The sequence below is a fragment of the Malaclemys terrapin genome, chromosome 4 (assembly GCF_027887155.1).
Source record: "Malaclemys terrapin pileata isolate rMalTer1 chromosome 4, rMalTer1.hap1, whole genome shotgun sequence".
Taxonomy (NCBI): domain Eukaryota; kingdom Metazoa; phylum Chordata; order Testudines; family Emydidae; genus Malaclemys; species Malaclemys terrapin.
In genome coordinates this window covers 124,200,445-124,218,185 of record NC_071508.1, presented here as the reverse complement: position 1 = coordinate 124,218,185, position 17,741 = coordinate 124,200,445, and the positions used below count along the sequence as shown (strand labels likewise).

Below are 17,741 nucleotides of genomic sequence, written 5' to 3'. Positions count from 1 at the left end.
CAAAGTTCTTGTACCTTTCTGCCTCAGCAGTTCTCCACCTGTTTTCCGAATCAGAATGAAAAACCTAAATTTCTCATGGGAAGGAAATTCCCAAAAAATTTCTATTGGGAAAATTTACACATTTTGTTTCAATAATGTCAAAACATTCTAATATATAATTTAACACACAAATACCATACAAGCAGAAAATGAATGAATTGAAACAAAGTTGAAACAAAAACACTGTGGCATTATCAAAGGGAAACAAGAAAGTAGAAATGCCTTGTTTTGATTTTTTTTCCTGTTACCAATTTCACCAAAATGGAGGTTTGCACAAAGTGTTTTGATTTCAGTTAAACTGCATTTTCCTAAACTAAACTGTTCTGCTGAAAAAACGTTGACCAACTCTATTTATAACCATTTTAAAAAAAAAATTAAAATTAATGGAGATATCCCATCTCCTAAAACTGGAAGGGACCTTGAAAGGTCATTAAGTCCAGCCCCCTGGCTTCACTAGCAGGACCAAGTACTGATTTTGCCCCAGATCCCTAAGTGGCCCCCTCAAGGATTGAACTCACAACCCTGGGTTTAGCAGGCCAATGTGCAAACCACTGAGCTAACCATTAATTAACTTTGCCAAATGCTTGGGGTTATCATTTACATGAAAGATGTTCTTAAAAAATAGAAGTTCTAGAATATTAAGGGAGTGGAAGAACACTTCAGATTGCTGACTTGTAGCTGAGTGAAAGGGATATACTCTCATTCTCCTTTTGCAGTATTTGAGGTAGAAATATTATTATAATATACATTTTTCAAAAGTGCAAGCAGAGGGTATTTCCACTCTGCTCTGGATATTCCACACCCTGCATAAGGTCAAACATCTCCTTTGTTTACGGTTTGTTGGAATTTGACTTTATAATTAGCATTAACAACAGCAGATCGTAAAACAGCCTGTGCTACTCCTGGGGGAATTCTGTGTCACTGTGCAAGAAAGAATTTTGCAGAAATTAATGTTGGGTGCGCAGAATCTTCTTTTCCCCCCACAGAAATGGGCTGCAGAGATGTTGGCTGCCATGAGGGGCCACTAGACCCGGTAGAGCACAGCTCACAAATAGAAGACAAGGCTGGGGAGGGAACTGGAGGGTTCCCAGCATGCCCTGAAGGAAGGAGGCAGTGGTGCAAGCCCGGGACCCAGCATCAGGCTGTTTCTCCCTCTGGATCCTTGGTCCCTGTGGGGTAAGGGGTGTGAGTGTCTGGGCTGTGGGAGGAGGGGGTGTGAGTTTATGGTCTGGGGGTGTGTGGCTGGGCTCTGGTGGGAGGGGGTGTGAGTGTCTGGGTTGGGGGGGCGTGGCTGGGCTCTGGGGGGTAGGTGGTGTGAGTGTCTGCCCCCCCAGCTGGACTCTGGGGGGGAGGGGGCAGAGAAACAGGAACTGGGTTGTCAGAGGGGTTTCTTTAACACTACTCCTGAGGGACATTTTCTGTGTGTCTGTATTGTTACAGACATACTTGCTGACAGGTATTTTGAAATAAATTACCAATTGAAACTGGCATGATTATATAGTGTTATTTTGACAAATACAGTTGCAGAATTTTAAAACATTTTGTGCAGAATTATAATTTTTTTGGCACAGAATTTTTAATTTTTTTGTGCAGAATACCTCCAGGAGTATTTTGCCTTCAACCCAGCCCAAGCCAGGCACAGTTTCAGTTTCCTAAGACTTTTCTATTTCTACTTCTTGTTCCCTCTGAATAGAGGCTCATACCTACCTTTCTTCTAGCCTGGTGCAGTTAATAAGCCACACTCGTTATGGCTGCAATGAGTCAGCAGAGTTTACTCAACAACTTTAAGAGTCCTCTTAATCTGGTTTTACAGAGCATGTCACCGGAAAAGGGGTGTAGGTCCTGCCAACTTGTCACAGAAAGAAATAAAACAATTTTTATAAAAACTAGTTACGCAAATATCCGTAGTGTCACGTTTTCCATCCTCAATGAGAAAAACATGTGTTTTTTGGTTTAGATGATGGGTTTTTTTTCAGATTAAGGGACAAAATAAAGAGGGAAACTTTGTATTTGCTCTGTGAGAGCTCACTGTGATTCAGTCTGAAATATTCTGCATCTGAATTAAAATACAAAATGACAGGTGTCTCTATATTTAAAGCTGCGGAACATAGAAAAAGAATGACAACTGGAACTGGTTGGCAAATTATTTTTTCCCCTCTGCCAACAAATTTAAATAAAAAAAGTTTTTGTCAAACATTTTCTTCAACATTGTTCAGGTTTTTGTTGACCACTGACAAATTTGGGGTCTTTGATTTTTTTCAATGAAAACTCATTTTTTAAAACTATTTTTTGTTTCTAAAAAATTCCTGTTTAGTCCAAAAATAATTTGTGTTTAAAAAAAAAAGGTAGTTTTTCTGACCAGCTCAATTGACAACTTCTCTTCCTAGGGGCTCTAGGACCCTGTGTAGTGGGAGGGTCCCAAAGCTCAGGCTGCAGCCCAAGTTCAAATGTCTACACAGCAATGAAGAAGACTCTTAGCCTGAATCAGAGGGCTCAGGCCAGTTGCAGGTTTTTAATTGCGCTGTAGACATACCCTTCATGTTCCATACACCATACTTGCAATTACATGCACACTGAACGATCCCTGCACCCACTATTGATTTCAGTGGTAGTGGTGGTGATGGGGTGTGGGGTCTGGGCAGGCATGAACCCACACAGAGCTCCATTGAAGCATTGGGGCCTTAGCTACTACTGCATTTAGAAAACTGGTACAAGGGACAGCATTCAAACTGAAGATGTGATAGGAGGGCTTTCCCTGCCTCTACTGAGGCTTGTTCCTATATTTGTCTAACTTCAGTCTGTTCTCAGGCCCACAAAAACACCCCCAAAACTAATCAGGGACTTCCTATGACTGTGTTACACAGGAGGTCAGACTAGACAACCATTTTGGCGCAGTAATCTATGAAAATCTCAGATGCTGCTGCATCCAGGGAAGGTGTAACTGGAAATACAACATTGAATAGAATAAAAGGGGGGAGACTGTGATGCTCTTAATCTCCAGTCTTGTCTGAAATCACTTTAAGTACAGGGAATATTATCTTCCTGGCTTAAAAGGAAATATATGTGATGTCCATGTTTTCTTCTTCTTTCAAATGGCAAATCTTGGGAGCAGGGGCAAGAAGATGAGGCAGGGGATCAGCTGAAGGGAACATCTCAGGTTTTTCATTTTCAATCAAAGTCAGGTGATGGTGAGTGGCCGGGGGATCATCCCTCTCAGCCCTACTGCTCAGTGGTCTTTGCTGGGGTAGCTTGTATCCCTGGCTCATAAAGATTGAATAACTCTGATCTATATTTCTGCAGAAGAGCAGGATTTTGCCTTTCAGATGCCCGCAGTTACATTGAATGGAAGGTAGGAAAGGCAGCTTTTCGGGGTGTGTGTGTGCAGGGGGACACCCTACCCCCCAGTCCTCTTCTCTCCCCTCCCCGGGACTTCACATCCTCCCCTTTTACAAATGACTCCTCGTTTAGCACTGGAAAACCACACTTTTCAAACCCCATTCTCCACCAGGCCCCAGGAGAGAACACTAGTCTGGCACGACCAGCCCTAAAAGCGGGGGAAGGGGAGGCTGTGTGTGTGTGTGTGTGTGTGTGTGTGTGCTGTCTCTTTAAGGAGCTGCAGCCCAGTGCTGCCCCCTGCAGGTCCAGCCGCAGCAGTTTTTCCTTGCCCGCCCCCTTGCCAGGGTCAGTCTGGGCAGGTTGCTGCTGCGCGGTAGAGACGCGGGGACTAGGTAGGGCAGCCGGGTGCCGGCCGGCCCGGGCTGCTGCTCGCAAGCTCTCCTTCGGGCAGGAGGCGCAGCCCCCGGGAGGGTGTGTCCTTGCTCGCCCACCCTCCTGCTCTGGGGGTGGAGGGAGGAGGAACCAGCAGCGGCAGGAGGAAGTGGAGGCGGCTCGGAATAGCGGGCAAATGGAGACGTGAGAGGCGGCAGCAGCAGCAGCGGGGGAAGGAAGCGAGCTGGTCTCCGGATCCCCGGGCGTGCAGCCCGACGGCCACTGGGGCTCGCCTCGGCAGCCTGGGGCAGAGGCTTGCTCGGGGCTCCGCTGCTGCCTGGGGGGTGCTGCTCGGAGAGCCGCGGCGTTGTGCCTGCTCTGCGGGCTGCTCCATTGGCGCACGGAGGAGGATTTCAGAAGGTAGAAGCTTCCCCTCCACCAGAGGCACCTTCCCTCCCAGCCTCTCCGCTTTCCCTTTCCTGGGAGGGCCTGCAAGTTACTGCTGCTCAGAGAGCCTGGACCCTGCCCGAGCCAGCCAAGCACGGGTCCGTCGGGAATATTGCTAGCGGCTTCCGAGACAGCATCTGATTTTGTTGTTGTTGTAAGTCTCTGCTTTAAAACTCAAGTGCATATGAAATATTAAAGCCCCTCCCCTGGATTTTCCCGTTTTGCCTATCTCAGAGTTCTTTGCACCCCAAGGACTGAATGACTTCCCTCTAGAGACTTCTTTTTTGGGGGAGGAGGCACCGAGTACCAAGCTGCTGCATCTTGTGTACAAGGCATTTCTCTTTCCTCCTTTAAAAATAACCCCCACCCCCACTCCGCTGGAGGGTAAGGGAAGATGCAGACCTTTCTGAAAGGGAAAAGAGTTGGTTATTGGCTGAGTGAAAAGAAGATCAAGAAGCTGAATTTTCAGGCCTTTGCAGAGCTCTGCAGGTAAGGAACAAATCCTGGCGAGCTATGGGGGGTGGGGGGGAATCAACCTCCTCTGTCTCACTAGAACTTGACAGTCTGTGTCCCCCCCCCCCCCCCCCAAAAGTACATTTGACATTGTGGGCCTTCAGCCGCATCTCTGGTTATCAAATTAACATGCAATTATGATATAGTATTGCTTAAGAGCAGGGTGACTGCTGCTTGGAAATTGAGTCATAAATTTTAACAGCCTGGATCTAGGATTGTCATGGAAGCAATGCCTGGCATAGTGGTGATGTGAAAGCATGCTATTGACTTGCGGTTTCATTATGGGCAGGGGCAAAAAAGAAGTTTGGTAGTCAGGCTGCATTAAGTTGACCTTTACTATGACTGGTGTAAAAAGGTTTTCTTTAATGTTGTTTGTTATTTCCTCTACATTGCATACAAGAAGTAAGAAATCTTAAACTGTCCATGGTGTCAGTTTCCCCTGGGCTGGAAGTAGCCTGGCAGAATGGAACTGATACCCAGGCATCCATGTACCATTCTTTTGGGGAAGCGAGGAGTAGTGTACATTAACAGTCTTCTTGGCAGACTGCATGCATGACTTCCACCCCCTACCTATTCAGTATCCCTTGACCCCAAACCTGGTTTTCTGGATCTTGATCTGAAGTCTCGCTGCTTCCCTTTTTCATATGCCTGGTACTGGTGCTATGGCTTTTACCATAGTATGTTGCAAACTTCTGAGAAACTCGAATTTGAACTGTGGTTTTGTGTGTTTGAGTGCGGATGAGACATAGTCATGCTCTGTGACTGGCGTACATTTCTATTTGCACATCCCTCCTTGAGCTCTCCTGTTTTCATGATAAAATAATCCAAATCAGACTTTTTAAAGAATTTGATGGGATTCAAAAGAGGAACATGATGGCTCCTGTTAATAAATTTCAAGTGGGTGGCTGGTTAACTTTCTGGGTGTCATATCACAAAATATTGGGATTTTAGAATATTTTCAGTCCCTGTGTAAGATTTTAATTTCCCAGAGATGCTTAGGGGATTTCTGCATTAATGTAAATGCCTGTATTCACCTCCATTGGTGGGATGTTAGACTTTTACTACAGGTTACTCTTTCATTTTTACAGCTACTATTACATGTAGTTACAAGGACACATGCTATATTGCTTAATAGAATTTGTTGTTAATTTGATTCTGTGAGTGAACAAAGAGTAAATGTCAGATAAGAGTTTTCAACTAACTGGCAAATGTGAACTATCAGAGTCATTTATTAGACTTTTTCCAATTTTAAAATAGCTCTCTTATTTAACTACTGTTCCTAAATCCACTCCGTTTACACACACACACACACACACGCACACTTTTAAAATTTGGTATCATCTACTATGAAATACATATTATTAAGAGGTTTCAGAGTAGCAGCCGTTTTAGTCTGTATCCGCAAAAAGAACAGGAGGACTTGTGGCACCTTACAGACTAACAAATTTATTAGCGCATAAGCTTTCGTGGGCTACTAAGAGTATATTATTAAGAGTCTTCTCTTTTCTTAAAGTTGTTTGGCCAACGTCACTTACGATTAAGGAACTTTCACCACAGGTTCTTTCTGTAAAGATGAAGGGGAAAATGGAAAAGCAATTTAACCAAATGACAGAAAAGTGTCAGTTTGTGTTCTGATCACTTTGTATTCTATTAAAATTCACAGAAATAAGATTTTGGGTAAATTTACTATATGTAAATAGATCACAAGTTCCAATTTAATATATAATTTCCCTTTTTGGTCATACAAACAAACTGCTTTATTAATGACTGATGCTGAGGCTTAGCCCTGCCTAACTGACTTTCTGGTTCATTTTGGTGCTGTACACTTTTTCCTGTGCTTATAAAAGGATCTGATGGTTAGTGTACATCAGATTTCATAACCTAAAACTAATAGGGCTATTATGTTAGACTCGAAACAAACGCAGATTCTACTCTATTTCCTAGTGTCTGCTACCCAGCATTCTGAGTCCTCTGTGTAGGAATCCAAGTTTCTCTGCCCCCCTCCCCTCTTCTCCTCAAACCTTTTTGTTTCTCTTTCTGACTGACTTGTAAGTTTTCATTTTTCCACATAGCACACTTGTATTACTGTATTACGTAACACTGCTCTATAATTTCCACACTTACTGCACAATTATGTTAATGGGTGTTACTGGCACTGAAATGCAAATTGGTCCAGAGTCTCAAAGTACAGCTGCTGAAAGGTGGTTTAGCTAAACTGGTTTTAAAAACTGGCCCATCTGTTTTTTGCCTTGTCTGCGCTAGTGCTCCAACTCCTTTTTAAAACCAGTTAATATTTCTGGATGGATTTCCCCGGTTTAGACAAGGCCTAGTTGAGGAAGGATGGCTCAATGAATAAGATGCTAGGCTGTGAATTGGGAAGATCTGCATTCTATTCCCTCTTCTACCAGAGACTTCCTGTGAGATTTTTTTTTTGGCAAGTCACTTAGGGCAGGTCTTCACTACGGGGGGGAGGGGGGATCGATTTAAGATACGCAAATTCAGCTACGCGAATAGTGTAGCTGAATTCGACGTATCGGAGCAGACTTACCCTGCTGTGAGGACGGCGGCAAAATCGACCTCCGCGGCTCCCCGTCGACGGCGCTTACTCCTACCTCTGCTGGTGGAATAAGCGCGTCAATTCAGGGATCGATTGTCGCGTGCCGACGAGACGCGATAATTCGATCCCCGAGAAATCGATTTCTACCCGCCGATTCAGGCGGGTAGTGTAGACCTAGCCTTAGTCTCTCTCTACCTCCATTCTCCATCTGTAAAATGGGATAGCAAGAAGGCTGTACCTCATGGGGTATTGAGGACGTACACAATAAAGAATTGTGTTGTACTTGGATACTGTGGTAATAGGGGGCCATATCAGTACTATAGATGGATATGGGCCTTATCCTGAGATGAGTTCCATGTGCTCTGCACCCTTGAAATTAATGGGGAGTTTCAGGCATCTACAAAGACCTCTTTCCCAAAGGAAAATGAGGGCTTTCACAGAGAGCTGGGGTGTTTAGCATCAGAAAGTGAGCCATGCATTGAGGACAGTAGCGAGGCACCAGGAGTCCCAGAACTTCCACCCAAACCAGGCTAAGTGGCGAGAACGTAATAGCAAACTAGCTGTGGATCTGTCTGAGGGTGTACTCAGTGGCATGGTAGATCTTGTTACTCTGCATGCCAAGTCACATTTGTGCATTTCAGTGTCCCGATGATGAGAGTAAGAGCGCTTGGTGCTGCTCTTCTCTTTCCACAAAAGAGGAAAGTGGATGAGAGAAGTTGTGCTTCTCGCATAGTAATTGTGAGAATCAATTTATGCCAGTTTCCACCAACATAAGAAAACGTAAATGAGGGATTCCACAGAAACTCCACTTGCTGAACACCAGTTGCAACAACCCCTTGTGTGAACAAACCAAACTGCTTTCCTGCTAAGAAATCTGTGTGACAAGTCAGCCACTGATTGACAAATATGAAGAAATGAAGGCACTAGATCTTGTTTGGAGCCTCTAGGTGCTATAGTAATACCAATAATAACTAACAGTCTCCAGGCTGTGGATTTTTGATTAGTGTAGACAATGTCAGAAGTGTTCCTCCACTGAACCAATCCATTTTTCTATAGAAAACCACATGGATAAGATTTCATTATTAGGATTCCACACAAAGGGGACATTCTTTTCATTATCTTGAGTGTTTGAGTAAGTCCTCCTACAGTGCATGTGTCACTTGTACTTCAGGCCATAGAAACTGGTTTCACTGGTCATCTAGCATGTTTTTGTTGCTTTAGGGTAAGAATATTTTTATGGGACTAGAAAATAACAGTGGTGAGTTAGAGCATTGCACATGTACATATGTCCCCTCTTCTCCCCCATACTCTGCTGTACCTGTGGTGCCTTTTTTTTGTTTTTTCTCTTCAGGTAGCTGAACTGTGTGAATCCACTTGGCTCATTGTGTTTTCTTAAGCCACAATTACCCTTTCTCTCCAGTTCTTACAGCCTGGTTTCTGTGATCTGTGGAATTTAGCTGCCCTTTGTGCAGTTAAACCTCCCTAGTAGCATTTTATAAGCTACCAGTCTTAGCAAACCAGCATCATAAAACAGGGGTAAACACTACTGTCAGAGCTATAGATAGGGGTGTTTTTTTTTTTTTTTTTTTTTATGTTCTGAACTTTTATTTGTGTTTCCTGTGTTTACTGGACTAAGCATAAGAGGCCAAATATGAGATTTGATACAGAGATTTAGGAATAATTTTGATCCGAGAATATTAAATTAAGCATATTCTTTGTATAGCAAACCATTAAGTATATTGCATGTTTTTCCAGGAAGAACTCGGAATTTTCTTTAACCTCAGCTCCCCACAAAAAACTAAATACTGATTTTGTTAAATGCATGGCTTGTGCCAGTTGGCTTTAAAGACTGTAGAAATAGGGTGACCAGATAGTACATGTGAAAAATCGGTGGGGGGTAATTGGCACCTATATAAGAAAAAGCCCCAAATATTGGGACTGTCCCTATAAAATGGGGACCGCTGGTCACCCTATGTAGAAACTATAAAAATTAAACATAGGCATGCTGGTCAATAGCTCCAGTTGTTACCTACACTGGTGTGCAATATTATATCACAAGAAGTCAATGGACAGTAGAGGAGAGTAAAGCTTCTTTGTCTGCAATTCTCACCAATAGCTGCAAGCCGTCAGGTGTTAGAAATTATACTGAAGGTAGGAGTGAACTACTGATGACCTTTTGGAGGCATGGGGGTTCAATGCTCCTTCCTGCAGAAGTGACCTTTCTTCTAGTCATGGAGAGACAGAGGTGTACTGCCTCTTGAAACCACTGTGAACACTGGCCACAAGGAAGTGAGGGGGTCATCTTCCTCCACCCCCAAAGAAAGTTTGCAGTGTGTTTGCTTCATTCTAGGATCCTAACTACTCCCTAGGATCACAGAGCACAGCCACTGGGCTGCGGGAGTGGCTCAAATAATCAATATTTTCATTACATGCCTGTGTTTAGTGGACTAACAGTAATTTACCTTAGATTAAGGAGCCAAGAGTCCTTTTCCTGGTACATCTTTTTTCCACAAAGCAGTTTGATTTGGGATGATAACAAATCTGGCCTTTTTATATTGCAGAAGGTTCCTGAAAAGTAGTTCCTAGTATGTGCATATGTTAATTCCTGCATCTCTGCTTCCAATTTTGTTGGCTCCTTACTAATTCAGAAATCAACACTCTTGACTTTGGGGAGGGTTTAAATGTAAGCACTAATCTGTGAGACAGAGGTTTGATCTAAGGTGAGATTTTAGGGTTGGTGTAGTTACAAGAAAACCCCGGAAAGTTAAGTGTTTGAACTGCACATTAGGAGAATGAAGATTGATACTGTACATCCTGTGATACAGTCCAGATAACATGCTGTTCCTCTGAAAACTTGACGGTTTCCTTTTAAGATGACACTGAACATATCCCAGTGAAACAGTGGAGCAAGACATCTGAAATGCAGATGTAGAAAAAATAAGCACCTGGCTTGGATGCATCCAGTCTATCGCTATGTGAAACAAGCATTCTTCTGTTGGTACATATTTCTTCTTATCCCCTTTATTTTTCATTCATAAATCCAGTAATCCACAATAGTGGTTCTATTTGTGTGGCTGGCATTTTGCCCTCTACCTGATCAGATGTAATAGTTAGCACTTTTATAGTGTTTGATAGCTTCAAATTACTATACAAACTTTAGCTAGTCTTCATAGCACTCTAAGTAGTAGTATCCCCATTTTACAGCAGAGGAAAACATTAAAGTGTGTGGTGGTTCTCTTAAGAGTCTCTCTCAAAATGACAGTTTTAGGCTTCCATTTTTGAGATTGCTGTAACTTCAGGTTCAATTTCCTCATCTTGCAAGTTAAAAGGTATTTATTCCTCCTCTGGTAGATGAAAGTCAAGCTGTGTCTTGGCTCATGTGGGAGCACCAGTAGTAATGGTTTGGAACTGAATGAATGATTCCTGTGAAGTGAGTCAAAACCGAATCCAGCTTGCTTTCCCATAGCCACGTTGGCTCTGCAGAGGTAACAGGTAGTCAGTTTATTGAGATCAGTAAAATTGGCAGCTGTGACTTTGAAGGCCCTTGGGATCTGATCTATAAAGTGAGAAGGTGACACTTTTCTGGTCGTAACTGCACATTTAACTGAGTCATTGGCAGAGACGGATCTAGAGCTTGGAAGCAGGGTCAACTCACACAAAGGTGCTGAATTTCACCTCAGGAGGGACAAGTTGAAATGATGGTTTGATCTTTATTGATCTAGTGCCGCATAGGTAAGAGTACCACTTGATCCATGCTGACTTCTGAATTGGTAACTTGAAAGCCCTCAGGGAACTTGGATGTCTCCCCCTTTTATTACAGCCCCAGCTACCCCCCTCCTGTTCAACAAGAAAGCTCCTTCCACTGTTTCCCAAACACACACCAGTTCTGCACACTCATCCTGGTCCTGTTCATGCATTCCCTTGTGGCACTGAACCCCTCCTGCTCCAGCTGGCAAACAAGAGTTTGGGTGGAGGATAGGAGAAGTTGGAACACTGCTTGCCCTTGCAGCTGGTATGTTCCAATTGACTGTGCCCAAGAACTCTAGGTCCCACACCTTTTCTCAGTCTATTAGACTATCTATGGTTTGCCGGGGGAGGGGGGAAAGGAGTTGAAGTTGGGTTCCTTTGAAAGAGTGCTGTCAGGCTAAAAACCAATATTTTAAAGAGGCCTTACCTCTGCTGGACATTTGGGTGCTAAGCAACAAGAATATATCTTTTAAAATGTGTAAGAACAAGCGTTTCCTTCTCCAGTCTAGAAAAGTCATGTTAAAATGTCAATTTCTTAGTGAAAGTCTCCTTACTAATTATGCCCAGAGCATCTTGAAGATGATTTTTTTTTTTTTTAAATAAGTGTGGACCATACTAAAGAATAATGAAGATCAGAAGCTATTTTTCTCTGGATCAATTTCACTCCATATGGAGCCCTTTGGATTTTGATGAGCAAGATCATTGTTACAAAGATGATGATGATTTAAACCTGTTATGTTACAATCTAATTAGTGAGCTGAAGTATAAGGCCTATATATACTACACCAGCGGTTCTCACAGGGGGTCCGCAAACCCTTTCAGGGGCTCCATGGGGCCCTGCGACTAAAACCTAGGGTCCGAGCCTCAGCACCTCCTGTGAGTCAGGAGCTGGGGGGTTGAGGTCCCGATTCCTGGTGCCCCCTGCCCGGTTGAAGCCGGGAGCAGCAGGGCTGAATTCTGGAGCCCCGAGCCCCGGTGCTCCCCACAGGACAGAAGCCCTGAAGCCAGGGGCAGAGTTGGGTGGGGACATAGAGGTGTGTCTCTCCTCCCTCCCCCCCCCACACAACTACAGTGCAAGAGCAGGGCAGTACTGGGGCAGTTCCAACCCCCCCCTTCCCACCTCCTTCTCTCCCCACCCCCTGGCCAGGTCGGAGTGGGGAAGCTAGAGCCAGGCAGTGTGGGACAGCTGCTGCTCTAGCTGGTACATGGAGCAGGCGGCCGTAGCATTCCCTCGTTGCCTGCTGGTACAGGGGGTTGAAGCTGCTCCTCAACTCCCAGCCCCATTTGTTCACGCAGGCAGTAAGAGCCGCCGGGGGGCGGACCTGGCTCCATGGCTGGCAGAGCCCTCGGAACAGGGACCGCAGGGGAGCCCTCCTGGCACACAGTCCCTAGCTACCCCTCATCCTGCACCCTGAGCTACCCTCTACCCACACACAGCCCCTAGCTATCCCTCTCCCTTCACTCTGAGCTCCCCCCCGTCCGCACACAGCCCCCTAGCTGCCTTCTCCCTGCCTGCACCCTGAGCTGTCCCCCCGTCCACACACAGCCCCTAGCTGCCTCCTCCCTGCTTGCACCCTGAGCTGCCCCAGCTACCCCCCTCTCTGCACCCTGAACTACTCCCTCTGTCCACACACAGCCCCTAGCTATTCCCTCTGCCTGCACCCTGTGCTACCCCCCCGTCTGCACACAGCCCTCTCCCCTTCATCCCCCCCCCCCTCAACCCAGACAGGCGGGTGGAGCTGGCACTCCCTCCCCAGAGCCTGTTGTGCGGAGCTGGCTCAAGCCCCGCTGGCCCCTGTCCACCCAAAATAGAAGTCAAACTGCACGTATGCTCAAGCCCCCGGCCCAGAGCCCCGAGTCTCTTCCCTCCCCCCCCCCCCCCCCCCCCGCTGGGCCCTGGAGTTTTTAATAGCATGTTGTGGGGGGCTTAGAAAGAAAAAGGTTGAGAACTGCTGTACTACACAACCTCACTTCCTAGAAAAGTGTTAGAATGGAGAGGCCAATGAGGTTGTAACATTGAGGTTTTTAATATTGACATGTGTTCCTTTACCTTCAGTGGAAACGGTATTTGGCAACAGCTTTTTGATTTCATGTTGGCTCATAATTCCCCTGACAGTTACAAACACCTCTGAAATTAAGGAGATTGGGGAGAGGGAGAGTGGAAAATTAACTACATCAGCTTTGATTTTTTTGAAGTCACTAGTGTCTAATGTTCCCAACTTGCTCTACGTATTTAACAAGCACTAAAATGGCAGAGCATATTGAGAATTGAATGACTTAGTGACTTATCCTTGGCAGTGGTTGGCCAGCAAGTTGTTGAGGTTGTGCAAAACTGGGATTAGCTGTGATGGATAGTGTGGTGGGTCCATTTTAGTCTGAAAACTAAAGGTATTTATGCATAAAAACACATGATATCCAATGCAGTGATAGCTAATTGTTAGCACCTTCCACTCAAGGATTTTAAAATGCTTTACACATGTTGGAGTAAACTTCACAGCAAAAATATTATGCCTGGTTGTGGGGCGAGAGACATGACTGAGACACAGAGAAGTTGAGTACAAGACACAGTATAATTTAGGGCTTATCTACAAGGAGCAGCAACACGCAGTAGGGAGGGTATAATTTCTAAACCTCGCTAACATGTTGTGTACTAATTGGTCCATATGGACCCTGCTAGTGTGCACTAAAAGTTCTCTAGAGTGCTTTAATGCGATATAACAGTACTACATTAAATAGTTCAGACACTTTTTTTTTTTTTTTTAATTAAAAGAGTTCAGCATGGTAACGAAACTGCTGCTTTTGAGTATATAATGATGTTTACTTCTGCCTCACCTTGCTAAAGGTATCTGCAAGTTGAGATTATCAGTTAATAGCTAACTGAACAAATGGTGTGTGTGTGCGGAACAGCGTTGGACAGAAATGACAGTATCATAAGTGTTAGTTTGTAATTGGCCAACCTCATCCCAACCACAGTGATAAAATGCTTTGTGTCTCACTGTGCCACTCGTAAGTGACTTCTACTGTTACAAGAACCGATATCATAGTTCAGTTTATTCCTTATCTTGTCAGCATGGCTTCATTACAAGGGCATAAAGGGGCAAGTGTTCTGATGGGAAGGCCATGATATATAATCAGCTTCAGCACTATATAAGGAATATATTATGCAGCAATATATTAACAAATCCAGCAATTAGTACAGTGATGACACTTAAGAAATATACTAGCTGTACTATTTTAAATGTTTGAGTGAGACTCTGTAGTATTTCTCCTTAACCTTTCTAGATTAAAACATATGAGATGTATGTAAATAATAATGGATCTTGCTCCTCCATTTGTTTGTAATGCAATAGCCCCTGGATGCCTCAGGCAGGGCCCCGCTGTACACGTACATAACAAAAAAACAGTCCCTGCTCCAAAGGTTTTACAATCTTAAAACCAATCCTGCAAGGGACCACTACACCCATGTGGAGGCCTGTTCAGGTTAGTGCAGCTCTGCATTGGTGCAGCAGTCTGTCCACCTGTTCACATTTGCAGGATCAGGGCCTAAGTGTATGACAAGAGAACACATGGCCACAACAAATAGATGGGGTGAGCGAGAGCACAAAGTACTAGAAGCCTAGCTGCTTTGGGATGTTTTGTAGGCATCATGGAGAGGTGAGAGATTTGAAAGATATCAGGTGTGTTCTTGTCCCTTTTTAGTCTTGGTCCTGCTATGATCTTTCTTTCTTTCTTTCTTTCTTTCTTTCTTTATTTTTCAAGAAAATATATATTATTTTACAAGGAATTCTGAATTTGCTTCCATTTTGCAGGGTTCAAAATGTAACCAGTTTTAATATTTTTTTAAATGGTTATAAACACTTTTTATGTTAAAAACATTTTTTGATGAATGAAAAATGTTAATTAGCTTTTTAGTTAAAAGGATTGCAAAATAATCCAACAGTTTCTCAAACACTTTTCTTTTCAGGAAAACGTCCCTCCCCCCAGCAGATATGGCCTGTTTAAAAGAAAAGTCAGCCAGTCTGTCTTTATCCTTATACTAAACAGCCATCAAATTTTGCATATCCCAGGACAGCAGTAGGGGCTCTTGTGTAAAACACACACATGAACGCACACAAATTTTAGTGAAAGACCGAGAAAAGCCAGGACTCCTGAGATACAGTTTTTTGGCTAGGTTCAGTTGATTATGGTAACTAATAGTGGCTTTCACAGAGCAAAGTACAGGATAATACAGGAGCAACGTGTACCTTTCTGTAGTCCAGGAAGTGCAGCTCTTGTTTCAACTCCAAACAAGATCTGTGTTTGTCCTGTTGACTAATATTGAGAATGAGCAGCCTCTTTTGTTTTCTGTTAGTTTGCAGTGCTGGTTTGGTGCAGTATTTAGTCATGAAAGCTTCCAGGTCCTTGCACTGTAGTCACTCAAATAAACTTTAGTTGCTAAAGAAAACCACAGACTTCAATGTGTTTAGGTCTGGCTGAAAGACAAGAATTCCATTTTGTGAAAAATTTCAAGGTTTTGGCATTTGGTTCCATTTGGCATTGAGGTCTTTCAAAATTTTTGTTTATTTATTTATTTTTTAAAATCATCTCTTCTTCAACCCCTCTTGAACAATAGCTAATAGTCTGTGGTTAGGGCACTCACCTGGGATGTGTGAAACCCAGGTTCAAGTCTCTCTGCACTGACTGTTTCAGACCAAGGACTTGAATCTGGCTGTCACAGATGTGTGCCCTGACCACTGTTTTCCCCTCTTTGTTTGTCTCTCTTCCTGATGAAAGTTTTGTCAAAATAGATATATTTCTGCAAAAAGTTTTGGTTTTGACAAATTTGAATTTTCTGGTGGGGGAAAAATTCTCAATTTCAGATCAGCTCTAGTTTGAACAATGAACATATGGCTGAAAATGTTCTGAGACTGTGCTTTGCAAGAGTGTGAGAGAAAGAGAAAACGCAAACACACTGGCCTAAAGTTGCTGTTTCATCTAGACACTGCATGTAGTCTTACGTGTGTACTGATAATCCAATTCAGTGCTTTCATACTGTTTCCCTCTTCTTTTTCAAGGTGTGTGATGATGCACCTTGTTTCTGGGGTTTGTGTCCAATATAGAACAGGTTATACTGGTAATCATGTTCTGAGACATCTTGGGTAGAGAAGGGAAGTGTATTTTGGCTCTGGTACTTGCCACCATCTGTGCATAATGTTTTCTCTCCCTCCAAAAAATTTCTTTGGGGCCTGCTGGCCCTACACATGGGTTAGCGATAGAACTAGTTGGGGAAAATGGTGCTGGAGGGAGAAACTCATGAATATTTTGCTCACAATTTTCTCAATTTATATGTTGTATTCAAAATTTTAAAAAAACGCAACTGCTTTAATTATGATTTAAAAAAATAGGGTGCTGTTAGGTGGGAAAACGTAATACTTCAGCAAGGTTTTTCCCCTTATTCTTGTCGTTTCTGTTGTGAATGACATTCTGGGCTGTGAGCTCCGAGGATCTGTTTGTGAGGGAGTTAGTGCGCGGAGTTCTCTCCACGAAAATGTGGATAAAGGGGGAGTGGAAATCCTTGCTGGCTAGCTGATTTAACAAGACTGCAAACAATTAAAAGTGTGTTTAAGCTGTCAGCACAGCGAAAATAACTTTTTTTGTTTTGTTTTGTTTAAAAAAAGCTCTCTAGCTTTGGTTCCCTTCTGATTCCTCTGCTGGAGGAGCTCTAGTATAGCTCCAGGATTTGTATAGCACACAGAGGTTCATTGATTTCAACTGCCCTGCTGCTTAGGGGCAGTGGAACTGTCCCCAGCAATGGTGAAGCCCATGTGTTTGGGGACAGGACTTTCTTGCGGACGAGCTCAAAACTCCGGAACTCATTTATGTAGGAACCTTGCCGCTTTCTAGTCCAAATGTAAAAATGAGGGCACCTCCTTTGCCCTCGTTTCTCTCAAAGTCACTCATAAGGTATCGGTTTATATAGATAGCTAATCAAAACCAAACAGTTCCTAACATACAACTTCATACATCTGTCCCGAGAGAAAGGGCACTGGAGTGGAGAGGAAACCTTACTTCATTGATGTTGGTCAGCTTGTATGTTTTTTAACTTGGAAGAGCAATTGGGTGTCATGTTGATGGGCATGGTGTAAGTACCTGCATCGGATACAACCTGAGTCTCCCATCTGGCAATGTGGAGTCCTGCTGCTATGATGCTGGCATGACCTAGAAGTGATCATGTGAGAAATAAGTAGGATCATCTTGGTGTTTTATTCTACATGTTAAAACAGGAAAAAAATGTTTTCAGCCAAACTATGTGCTGTCAGGTGTTATGTTTACCCATGGCGCTTTCATTTTCATGTGTATGGCATGTTGACATTAAATGGTTATTTTAAAATTAAATACTTGTATAATACCTCAGTATGTGCTGTGGGGGCCACAAGGGCTCTGCGCATAAGTTTTCTTCCCCACTGTATGCTCTTTGTGCTACTGTGGGCAGCAGTTTCCTCAGCAGCCTGGCACCCCATGTTTGCTCACAATGAGCATTGTTTGGGAGGCGGGCACAGTATACTTTTGTTCTGATTTGATCTCTCCTTTGTACAGTCAGTTAACGTGACACTTTACTTAATCCCACTCCTTGTTGACAATTTTTCACCTGCCGTTAAAGTAGCAATAAATGATCATGACTCTAACTGCAAGAGATTAGAGACAAAACTTCGTTTGTGTTTGCTTTGTGCTTTTGTCAGTGCTTTTTGTA

At 43.6% G+C, this 17,741-nt stretch overlaps 1 protein-coding gene across 1 annotated transcript in view; it reads left to right on the top strand.

Annotated features, from left to right (window-relative positions):
• The first annotated feature begins 3,736 nt into the window (after positions 1-3,736).
• ITPK1 (inositol-tetrakisphosphate 1-kinase) overlaps positions 3,737-17,741 on the top strand; it is a 227,932-nt gene continuing 213,927 nt past the window's right edge. The window contains exon 1 of the mRNA XM_054025384.1: positions 3,737-4,683. Coding sequence (XP_053881359.1) covers positions 4,589-4,683 — 95 coding nt within the window. The 5' untranslated portion in view covers positions 3,737-4,588. The remainder of the gene's footprint in view (positions 4,684-17,741) is intronic.